Source organism: Coccinella septempunctata, chromosome 3 (assembly GCF_907165205.1).
Source record: "Coccinella septempunctata chromosome 3, icCocSept1.1, whole genome shotgun sequence".
Lineage (NCBI taxonomy): Eukaryota > Metazoa > Arthropoda > Insecta > Coleoptera > Coccinellidae > Coccinella > Coccinella septempunctata.
The window spans coordinates 328,887-341,099 of NC_058191.1; the positions used below are offsets into that span (position 1 = coordinate 328,887).

The window sequence follows — 12,213 nt, forward strand, 5'->3', positions numbered from 1 at the left end:
AAAGACGCGGAAAGCTATCCAAAGGTGTTTTGTTTTTGCAGGACAACGCCCCTGCACACAAATCTCATGTTGCCATGCAAAAAATTCGTGATTTAGGGTTTTGATTACTAGAACACTCCCCTTATTCACCAGATTTGGCTCCATCCGACTATCATATCTTTCCTCAACTGAAAAAAAGTTTAAAAGGTCGTAAATTTTCTTCCAACGAGGAGGTAATAAAGACTGGTGGTCTGGTTTGCAGAGCAAGAAGAAACATTTTTTTTTGAAAGGTCTAGAGACGTTGCAGGTTCGCTGTAATAAATGTATCCAATTAAGAGGAGAATATGTTGAGTAACAAAATATTTTGATATTGAAATTTTGTTTGGTTCTATAGAAGGCTAAGAATTTCTCAATACATCCTCGTTTAATAACCGATTCAAGAATTCGAACTGACGAGAAAAGATCGAGGAAAACCTACCTGTTCAAGAGGAAGAGTTGAAGTGCTTCGTCCAATTTAGCCCTTCGTTCGCCGGCCAAATCCTTCAGACCGGCGTACAATTTGTCCAACTGAGATTGCTTAACAGCCACCTGTTCGGCTAACGGATGGCCCTCGGCCGCCAGAGACCTGACGGTCTCGCCCAAGCTTCTGATCGTATCGGCGAATGCTTCGACTGCCGCTTCCAAGCTCTCGTGCTTCTTCATGAAGTTCCTGGCCGACGTTTCATCCTTGCCTGAAATATAAATCCGATTAAGGCGAGACCGAACCGAACATTTAAATACACGCAATGTTACATAACATACACTGCTCAAAAATTGAAGCGGATAATTGTCGTGTAGGTATGTAGTAATTTGCAGGGTGAGCCTACAGAGCTGGATGAGTGGATGACTCTTAGAAATTTTGGACTAGGAGAATGATTCAAACTTTGGCGGAATCTACTCGAATTAAGGAATAAGCTAAAATTATTTTTGACTTAAAAGAGTGGTCCGAAAGTGGTGAAACACGATAACATCCTGGTATGATATGATATCCATTTAAAACCAACATGACCGTGAAATTTGTCCGAAAAAGTGACCTACATCAAAAAGGTACACAGATGAGTGATGACAATTGAGGAATGTTGAAAATTGGGCGATGCCTCTCCGACCTTACTCTTGTCTACGCTATTGACTAGTTCTTTCAGACCACGCATAAAGTGCTGCTAATTCTGTGGTACCTCAGACAACGCTAATTGACCGACGCAGAAGCCCCACTCCAGAGCTATCAGAACTTCCCGTTTCCGCTGAAGCGAATAATATTCTCTTTGCTCACTTTGATGAATTAATGTCTCATTCTGTCGACATCGAATATTTTAAATTCTTTAAGACTTCATTTATTTAAGTCATTCTTGTTAAAGTCTACTCGTTCATTTCTGGCGCTTCTTCTAATTCTACGCAAGAGGTAATTTACTCTCACTCTTCTCAAAATTATCAATTACTACATTTTCATGTTCTTTTCATGCTTTCATTCTGTATGGAATGTGTCTACGTGTGAATTTACAAAAACAGATTTATGATCCTTAATAGTACTGCTAAATTGACATGTTCACTCGAGTCAACTCTGCAATGTGCGCCTCATGAATATAATTTTTATTATACAGTGCGCGTCAAAATTATGGAACAAATTCATTTCCTCAGAAGAAAAATATTTGGCAACAAAATCCTGAAACAGGATTTTTGTTGCACCCTGTGCCATCCCCATCAACTCTCTAAAAGAGTCTAGAAGAATCGATTTGTGCTCCATTTGAAAACGATGTAGACTTTTTAAACCGAACTGTTACTATGGATGAGACTTGGGTACATTTCTACGATCCAGAAACAAAGCGACAATCGATAGAATGGCGACACTCTGGTTCTCCAAGACCTAAGAAGTTTCGTGTCCAAAAATCTGCTGGAAAAGTTCTTGCTTCAGTTTTTTGGGATTGCCATGGAGGAATCATGATTGATGTTTTGGATAAGGGTAGAACAATAACCGGAGATTACTATTCGACATTACTGACCACTCTACGGGGAAAAATTTAATAGAAAAGACGCGGAAAGCTATCCAAAGTTGTTTTGTTTTTGCAGGACAACGCTCCTGCACACAAATCTCATGTTGTCATGCAAAAAATTCGTGATTTAGGGTTTGAATTACTAGAACACCCCCCTCATTCACCAGATTTGGCTCCATCCGACTATCATCTCTTTTCTCAACTGAAAAAAGTTTAAAAGGTCGTGAATTTTCTTCCAACGAGGATGTAATAAAAGCTGTGGAGGTTTAGTTTGCAGAGCGAGAAGAAATATTTTTTTTGAAAGGTCTGGAGACGTTGTAGAGATAACGACCAAAGTTGAGATTTTAATTTTGGCCTATAACTCGAAAACAATAGAAGAGAGTGGAATGAAGTTGATGGCATTATAAGTTTCTCGAAAAAAGACGATCGTAATGTACCATACATTTTCCTCTACCTCGTTGGGTTGAAAAGTTGTACTTTATGTATCACCAATTTTGCCCACCCTGTACACTTCAACATTGAGAGGCCCGTTTGCACCAATCCCCCTTGAAACGAGTACTTAACTAAGTGTCGTTTAAAGTTAATGGACGCTTAATTTTATTCCCAGTTGCACGACTGTGGCTTAACAGAATCTTAAGTAAGGGGCCCTTAAATTTTTATATCTAGTGATATTTCAGTTTTTTATTTTGGTGCAACTTCATCCTAATCCAATAAAGCCATTTAATTGGTAGGCCGGTTGCCGATGGTCGTTGTCATTTCATTAACCTAACTTTATTGTCCTGTCAGTCAGTTTCAAGTCAATTATTATATTATTATCAAAGAGTGACAACTTTTTGATGTTAAATTGGCAGTATTATTGATAATGATATGGATTTTCAAATAGAAGGTACCTCAGTTTATATAAGTATAACACTTTCTTTGTAAGGTCTTGTGTGAATTTGTTTTACTAATGTTGAAGAGGAACGTGAAGAAAATGTCCTTATTGCCCTTGTTAGTACGAATACTGTGAATGATTGCCAAACAAGTGGTGGTAATTTACGAAGGGCACTCAATTTCTCAACAGAAGAAAAGAGTTTGTTGCTAACTATAGTATGATTTGTGACACCGAATTGAAAATTGAAAAAGACTGATGGCATTACTATAAAGGCAAAAGAAAAAGCTTGGTATTCAGTAATGAATTCATTCAATTTTCAAAATCCATCAAAAATGGGAAGTTCTGCAACCAGTTCAACAAATTATTTTAGGTTAGAATCCCGCCCTTAAATACCTAAGTGGTCATTACAGAAGCGCTTAAATTTAAGGCTAGCTTTGCCATTTTAATGTCACTTAGCAGTTGTTGCAACGTAATTTAAGTTAAGGGTTCATTTTAAGGGACACTTAACACTAAGTGCGTTTGGTGCAAACGGGTCTGAACCTAGTTCAACCTTGAACTAACCTTGAACTTTTCCAACTGGATCTGTGTCATAAGGACCATATTTTGCATGTGAAATACGCAAAAATACGCCTCTCCACAACAATATGTATAATTTGATTCAAGTGCAAAAAGTACTTTACTTCGATGTTCGAGCAGTGTATATCCGTTGAAGAATGTTCATTGCAATACGAGCGGAATAACAGAAAAACATGAATCAATTTTCAAGTGGTATAAACTCACCTCTGTCTTCTACCATCATGTAGAGTTCCTGCTCACTCATCCAGCTTTCAGCTTCATTGGCATCGAACAGGTATTGCTGCGCCCTCTCGTTACGCAAAAGATTTTCTTTCCTATTCTCAACCGCATCCTTCAGTTCTTGCCATGCTTTGTGAAGTTCTCCGATCAATCTACTGAATTCTGAGGAATCCTCATGACCTTCGTCGATCAATTTCTGACCATTGTTCGACACAGTGTTTATCCTTGGCTCGTGATTGTCGATCTCCGTTCTCAAAGACTGATTCTTCTTCTCCATCATATTGACCTGGAACAAGCTGTTGCCGTATTCGGTCGAGGTAGCCTGCGGCATTTTTTCCGCGATCCACAAGAGTTCGTCTTCCACGTCCCGTCTGAACTGGAGGGCCTCCTTCTTCTTCTCCAAGATTCTCTGCCTTTCCAGGAGCGGTTGTTTGAGCTGTTGGAACCTCTGTTCTACCTGCGTCTTCTTCATCTTGATCTCCTCCATATTCTTCTCTGGAGCTTTGGTTTCCAGATGCTGCGTCTGTTTTTCCAACTCCGTTACCTGTCTGGCTTTGACGGCCATTTGAGTTTCTATCATCTGAAAGAAAAATGCGAATCGTTTTTGAAATATTTTTTTGCCGGCGATCTATCATAAAAATTTAAAGCATATTATATTTTCTGTTTTAATGAATTCGCTGCAAAAATTATTACAAATTTAAGATCGATTCAAAATTCGTTGTCAAATGAGGGGATCTTGAGAACTATAAGAGCTGGAAGAAAATGGATGACACATTTTCCATTTTTTTTCAGAGAAACCAAAAATGGTGAAAACCGTAGACTCCTACGATTCTTCGTTTTTGAGTTATCAGCAAAAAAATGAGATTTTGACGATTTCGAAAGTCCTTATAACTTTTTTGCCTTTGAAGTTACAGCTCTGGAACTTGAACCTTCTTCAGGCACTTTTTACGTAGAATCCACTGACGAACTCAAAAAAATTTTTCATTTCGAACCGTTAGGCGAACTTCCGTTTTTTTAAAGCAAACTTTTATTGAATTTATTTTTTAATTGGAAAAATATCTTTTGTCAGTAGATTTTTCCTATAAAAGTGCCTAATAATGTTCAAATTTCAGATCTGTAACGTCAAAGACGAAAAAGTTATGAGAACTTTCCGAAATCGCCAAAATAATTTTTTTTTTTAATAACTCAAAAACGAAGAATTGTAGGAGGCTATGGTTTTCACCATTTTTTTGTTTCTCTGAAAAAACTCGAAAATGTGTCATCTGTTTTCTTCCAGCTCTTATAGTTCTCGAGATCACCTCATTACACAACGAATTTTGCTCGCCCTGTACATAGCCAATTCGGTTTTGATGATTCGAAGTGAGAATTTACAACTTTGCTGACCGAGATTTCATGTTGGACACTGCCGTCCCTGACGTGCCGCCACTGATACAAATGTGAGAACAAAACAAGAAAAAACTCGAATACATAATACCAAAACTCTCTTTGAAAATGTTACAATATAGATTTCCTTTCATCATCAAAGATTTTTTAATGATTAAGGAAAACAGCGCAAATAGAATCCCAAAAAATTACGTCTCTATTGTAAATTTTTGTATTTACAAATAGTTGAGGAGCCTAAGAGGGAAATTCGGGATTTACTCGAGCGTGACAGATTCATATAAGGCGAGATACCTCGGACCCTGTAGAATACCTCTACCAAAAATAAGACCTATCTACAGAGTGACTGGTACAAATATTTTAACAGTAGATTCTTGAGATCGAAGGAAACACTTTTTTCCTATACAATGTTTTTCCGATTCGGCCCTGATAAAAAAATAAAGCCATTGTTTTCATGATGAGCTCCCTCAGAATAAGCAGCTAAATATGTGACTCTACATATTTGTGAATATTTCAGAGTTGCATTCAGCCAAAGTACCCAATTTCCCTGATATTTTTGAACATCAAATTAATGGAAAACTTAGAAAATATGTACAATAGAATACTTTTATTTCGCAAAACGTTCAAATACTCATTAGATAGCGCCCAACTTAGTTCCAAGAGTTGCGTTGAGTTTTTGGTATTTTTATGGTTTTTCCAACCATAAAAATGGTCAAGAAAAAAAGTGTTTCTTTTGACCTTAAGAATCTACAGTTAAAATATTCATAAGAGTCAAAGACTTGTATGGGACGTAGGGTGTATACAGTATCTTAAGCTGACAAGCTCGAGTATGTACAGGCTGGGCAAAATTGATGATACCTGAACTACCTGAACCCAACAAGATAGATGAAAATGAATGGCACATTAGGGTCATCTTTTTTCGATAAACTAATAATGCAATCAACTGCATTCCACTGTCTTCTTTTGTTTTCGAGTTATAAGTCAAAATTGAAATTTGGGCGTTTCTAACTTTGATCATTAAACTTTTGTCATGAAAACATTATTTTACGAAGGCGTAGAAGGGCCACATAATATTTTAAAAATATTTTTCCTTAAATTCCGACTTTGAAGTCGGAATTTAGTTAAATTCCGAGTTCAAAGTCGGAATTTAACAAAATTCCGAGTTCAAAGTCGGAATTTAATTAAATTCCGAGTTCAAAGTCGGAATTTAACAAAATTCCGAGTTCAAAGTGGGAATTTAGTAAAATTCCGACTTTGAAGTCGGAATTTTATTTACTTCGAAACCGATACAGGCTAGATGCACAGGGTGTTGTTCTACGACGACATAGATTATTTCTCCATATATACAGAGGAGGGGCCTGGGAGCTCAATGTTATTTTATGGTTACTATTTCAGTACTGGGGTGGGGGGAGGTTGTGCCCAACATTACCTGTCTACGACCATAATTTCATAATTATTCAAAAACATGGACCTAATGACAATTTTCTCCAATAAAATACATCAAGTTCAATATTTATTAAAGAACAACGTGCTTATATTGTGAAATCTGAATCCTCTCATGAATATCTCAGCATATTTGGAAATGAACCAATTCGTCATAGAGCAGCCTATATGAGGTTTCCTCACCGTTGTAATGACCTCTTCATATAAGAAACATAAAAGCACACCGGGTGTACCTCGGGGTGTACTGATTTCTTGTCCATTGAGCCTCACGAGTACATAAGAGAAGGAAATTTTTTCATAAAATATCCGGAATATACGTAAAAAACAGTTATGTCTAAAAAAAATATTCATGTCATGTCATGTCTGTAAAAGGTTGTCATATCCTTGTTATGACCTTAGAACATGGATACATGGAATGGAAAATAAACATTCCAAAGACTGGAGTGAGATAGTTGCTTAGTGTCGCCAATCACAATTGGGACATTTGTCTCGGAGATCATTGTACGTACGAAAGCTAGGAAGTATGTAAATTTTTCAACATAACGCGTGACAGAGAAACATCGAATGTGTGGACTACAAACAATTCATTCGTAGCACTGAATGGCCATTCCATGTATCTATGTTCTAAGGTTATGACCTCTAATAGAAGAAAACTCAAATAATAATGTACACCCTGTGTACATAATTATTCATTCATCATAAATGTGGGAACACCTTGTATTATATGAATTTGAATATTTGTTGAAAAGCAAACTGTAATTCAGGAACAAATCTACGTCGTCGTAGAACACCCTGTAGAAGTTCGGAACTAAATAAAATTCCGAGTTTGAAGTCGGAATTTAGTAAATTCCGAGTTTGAACTCGGAATTTAGTTAAATTCCGACTTTGAACTCGGAATTTAGTTAAATTCCGACTTTGAACTCGGAATTTTGTTAAATTCCGACTTTGAACTCGGAATTTAACTAAATTCCGACTTCAAAGTCGGAATTTAAGGAAAAATATTTTTAAAATATTATGTGGCCCTTCTACGCCTTCGTAATTTAGACATTATTTTACAGCAATCTAGTGGCGTACTATGATTTTTTTCAACAAGTTTATTTGCTGGGCATAACATAAAGTTGTGTTTTTCTTATGATAACAGTAGCTTGAAAATGACTTAGAATCTCCATTTTTTCCCGTTTCAGAAATACATATATCATATTGTAACCAGTCCGGCCCTTGCGGTCGGACCTTTCGAGAACCAGAGCGGTCGAGAGCCTCTAGAATAACCGCGAAGTGGCGCGAAGGTACCTGAATGTTTCCGGCGCCTATATAAGCCCAGCGGAGGAGCAGGTAGGCAAGTACAAGTACAGTTATAGTGCAAGCGACTAGTGGAAATAAACAAGAGTGGAAATAAATAGTAGTGAAATAGTTAGTTTGTGAGTTATAAGTCTATTAAGTGTAAATAAATAATTTTAATCAGTTGGACGTTTTAATCAAGCGAAGAAAACGTTACAATATATTGCCCTCAGATTCGTTCAAATATTATGAAAAAACACAACTGTATGTTATAGCTCAACAAGTAAATCTGTTGGAAAAAATCATAGTACGCCACTAGATTGCTATAAAAAAGTGTCTCCATAATGTTAATATTTCAACATTCTAGCACAAACAGAGACGGAGATGATGACCAAAGTTGAAATTTAAATTTTGGCCTATAACTCGAAAACGAAAGAAGATGGAATGCAAGTTGTGGTTCATGATCATGAATTTTGCCCACCCTGTACACCTGACGATTTTTTTTAGATCTTTGAAAACCTGCAGACGCTTTCCCCACCGCTGAAAGTGCATACATCATACATAGAACCTTTTGTTCTTTCTACCATCTAATCTTCAAAATCCACTAGGTCTCCACGACCCTCGAGTAAATCCCATCGTGAGTTCCCCAACTAAAAGGTGGGCAAGAGTTTCCGAACTAGTTCATTATATTCAAAATAAAGGTTTACTCTCCAATGAAAAAACACCTGTCTTACGTTCCCTATACAACCTTTCCCAGAGTTTGACTCATAAAGAAAAACGAGCATTGAAATAACGTAATTCTTGTCCTTACCTGATGTTTCTGCATCATGATATTGACGGAGGCCAGATCGGTGCCGGTGTCGTCGCTCTCGATCTGTTTCTCGAGTTCGTTCATCCAAGAGTCGATATCGTCGCAGGTCTGATGTATCAGCACCTCCCTGTTGGCGTCGAACAATCGCTCGCCCTTCTCCTTGGTGGTGGACTCCAGTACGTCAAACTGATCCGTCAACTCCTCGATCTTGGGTTGGATCGCGTTCGCGTATTCCGGTTTCTCCTTGGCCAATTCTTCGCCGGCCTTCTCGAGGTTGTGCAGACGCTCTTTATTGGCCGCGATCTCGGCCTCGAAGGCCTGATGCCGCGTCCATTTCGAGTGGACGGTCTTCGCCGACCTGTAGGTCTCGTCCTGGGCGGTGATGTGTTTCTCTTGGATCCATTCGCCGAGCTCGTCGCAATCCCTGAGGTACTGTTGGAGTTCCAGTTGATCGCGGAGTTTTTCGGTGAGAGCCATGGCTTTTTCCCTGTTGAAATATATGAGAATAGAGTGGAATTCTAGGCGGGCATAGATTGACATACAGTGTAACCTTACTTTATTTATTACTTATTTCAATGATATCACCATAGACATAGAAACATGAACTGAGCAATAGGGTACTCTAACGATTTGTCAAAATTAGCTAAGCATTCGCTGTTGTGGGGCACACAAGTTTTTCCCTCCATTGATTCGCATGCTGTTTTGGTCGAGTATTGTGATTTGTGCATGTTTTTGGAAAAAATGTTCTTCCTGACGTTATATTAGAGTGATAAATCTATAACTTTCTGCCTCTTTATAGTGATAATAATAAGCTTTATGTGCCCTACGGTAACGAAAAATCAGCTGATTTTGACAAATCATTAGAGTACCCTATACTAGCATGAAATTGGATATTTTATAGCAAGAGAGAAATGTTCGTCGGGCCAATACCTTTATATTTTCCGTTGACATAGAAGTGAGTGTGGAGCACCGAAAATTCTAAGAAAAGACCATAGACTTATAATAACATGGACTCCGCCTGTGAGAGAGAGGTCGGTAGGTTGAATAAGATGGAGAGTTTGTGGGCAAGCTGTCAAAAGGTTATAGAACACAAGTTTATGCGAAAATTTTCCTCAATAAATTTTCAACAAGCTTCCGAGAAGACACACAGGAATTCCAAAGCATTCCTTCGAAATGAATTTTTAAAAAAATATGTGAGTTTTATTCAAGAATAGATGTAATGAGATTAATAATCAACGTATCAACACCTTGTGGGCAATGTCTGCGAAAATTGTAAAAATTTTCCATAATAAATGTTCAACAAGCTTCCGAGAAGGCAAACAGGAATTCCTCAACGTTCCTTCGAAATGGAAAATATAGAAATTATGTGAGTTTCATTCAAGAATAAATATAATGTGAATAATAATCAACGTATGAACATCTTGTGGGCAACGTCTGTGTCACATATTTGTTTATATCCATCACAGCCGTCTTTAAGGAGAGCCTGGTTCACGATTAAAATGCAACGTCGCAGTAGGGCCGACTCTATCATGTCCTTGATACGCATGACGCTTGTAATTCGTAAGTTTAGTTGGTGAATAACCGCGTCGGCGTGAAGTTTTTGAAACAAGTAGTGTAAAACTTGTGAAATCTTGTGGCTTTTCAGTTTTTTCGTTTTGTGATACATTATAGTGAAGAGTGTAAGTAGTGTTATAGTGCATTTTGTATTGGATTACCTTTTTAACCGTAAGCACATAGCCTTATGAACTTCCGTGAAGAAGCCATTTTCAATCATGGTCAAGAAATGTTGTGTACCTTCTTGTAAAAGTAATTATTTCTTAACCCGGAAAGACGGTTATGTGAGTTGCTTTGGTTTCCCCAAAAATGAAGAAAGAAAGCTTATGGCTCAAATATATCCCTCGAAAAAATTTCGTTCCCACCGTTCATAGTGGGGTTTGTGAAAAACATTTTGAAGAGTCCGATATATAATCAGACATGATAAGCATTTACAGCCGGATGGTTCATTCAAACTCATATCATTAAGATGTCCAAAATTAACAGAAAACGCGGTTCCAAAAATGTTTCCAAATTGTCAAGCTTATCTTTCAAAACCAGTTTATAAAAAAAGAACAGATCCACAGTCTAGAAGGAATACAATTTTAAGTAGGAACAATGATGAAATCGAGGCTTTTTCAAATTCCGATAAATAAGATTTTGATGATCTAATTAATAATTATTTCATGTTTGAGAATATAATGTTATGCTTAAGAATAGAATATGTTATGTTTGAGTATGTTGTATTTAAAAATGATGTTATGTTTGAGTATATTTTGTTCAGTTGATTGTTGATAGTTTATTGAGTTGATTGTGAAAAATATGCAATTGAACTTGTTCAACCCGATATATCGATTCATTTCTGCAATATGTTCACATTCCTATATACATGTCCCGTTCACTAGCTCCTTCAAGTATTTCATGATCGGTTTTATATCTTCGTTTACACAATTTTATGGCAAGAGAAACCCCTACACTCCCGTGGTTCTTGCTGAACTATAAATTGAAAAACAAATATCATTTGCCTATAATAAAATGAAAATCCTTTCATTTGATTTGAAAATCATTTCAGGAATATTTTCCGAATTCAATTCCTGTGCAAACTATTTTCTCCGCTATAAATTAAATTTATTGAATAAGTAGAGCATCATACTATATTCTTTCAAGTTTTCCATCAAAAAAAACATTTCAATAACCATTTAATAACGTTTATAGGATTCGGAAACGCAAGCATACAGCGCTACGTACTAAACTAAAGTCGGCCCACCAAGTTGGCCAATCTGCTGCGTTGTCAGATTGTGTTCCAGGCTTTCTCTATAGACGGCTGTGTATCCATCATATGATTTTGACATTGCCCACACGGAATCAGTTCATCTCTTTCTTATTCGATTAGAACGCATAAGCTCTTCTCTCTTTAATGCACCCAACCTCTCGATCTACTGAAAAGTCACGTGACAGTGAGTCCATGTATTATAAGTCTATGGAAAAGACAACTAGCATGTCCGACTTCCAGTTTCTCTCTGTTACGTTTTTTGACCGTATTTCATGCGCAGATAGAAAGAGAAGGCACAGTCCATGTCTCTATGTCTATGGATTGATTGCACTTTAACAAAGAGGTCCGGCTTGTTCATTTCAGATGAAAATAATTCATACATTTTGTTACACAGTGTGAATCTTGGACTTGAACTTACACGCATGTTCAACGAAAACACCTCGATTTTCCGACATTAAAATGAAAATGTGGAAAATGTGTTATTTGGAACAACTTTTCCGCATTTTTCATACCCGTAACTTCAACCCCACAAGGGGAGTGAGCGCAACCCCTTGATTTTGAATAGAGATAAGTTGTGTTGCGATTACTAATTTTGAAGATCGAGAGCTCTCTGACCCTAAAATTCCGCTTCAAAATATCCATCGATATTAAAATAACAGCGAAAGTAATGAGAAACGTAATGTGGAATTCATCTCGAGAATATTATTCGTATCCGACACATTTCAGAGGTATTTAGCAGTTATGTTGTTAATTTTTTAATGGTTCAGTACCAAGTTCATCGGACTAGATGCATCAAGTCACTTCTGAGAGAATCATAATT

At 37.2% G+C, this 12,213-nt stretch overlaps 1 protein-coding gene across 5 annotated transcripts in view; it reads right to left on the minus strand.

The window, feature by feature from the left end:
* LOC123309100 (spectrin beta chain) overlaps positions 1 to 12,213 on the minus strand; it is a 78,863-nt gene that overhangs the window by 24,028 nt on the left and 42,622 nt on the right. For all 5 annotated transcript variants that reach the window (XM_044891990.1, XM_044891987.1, XM_044891991.1 and 2 more), the window contains exons 11-13: positions 8,588 to 9,074; positions 3,661 to 4,255; positions 458 to 710 (exon numbers count right to left, since the gene is read on the minus strand). In XM_044891990.1, coding sequence (XP_044747925.1) covers positions 458 to 710; positions 3,661 to 4,255; positions 8,588 to 9,074 — 1,335 coding nt within the window. The remainder of the gene's footprint in view (positions 1 to 457; positions 711 to 3,660; positions 4,256 to 8,587; positions 9,075 to 12,213) is intronic.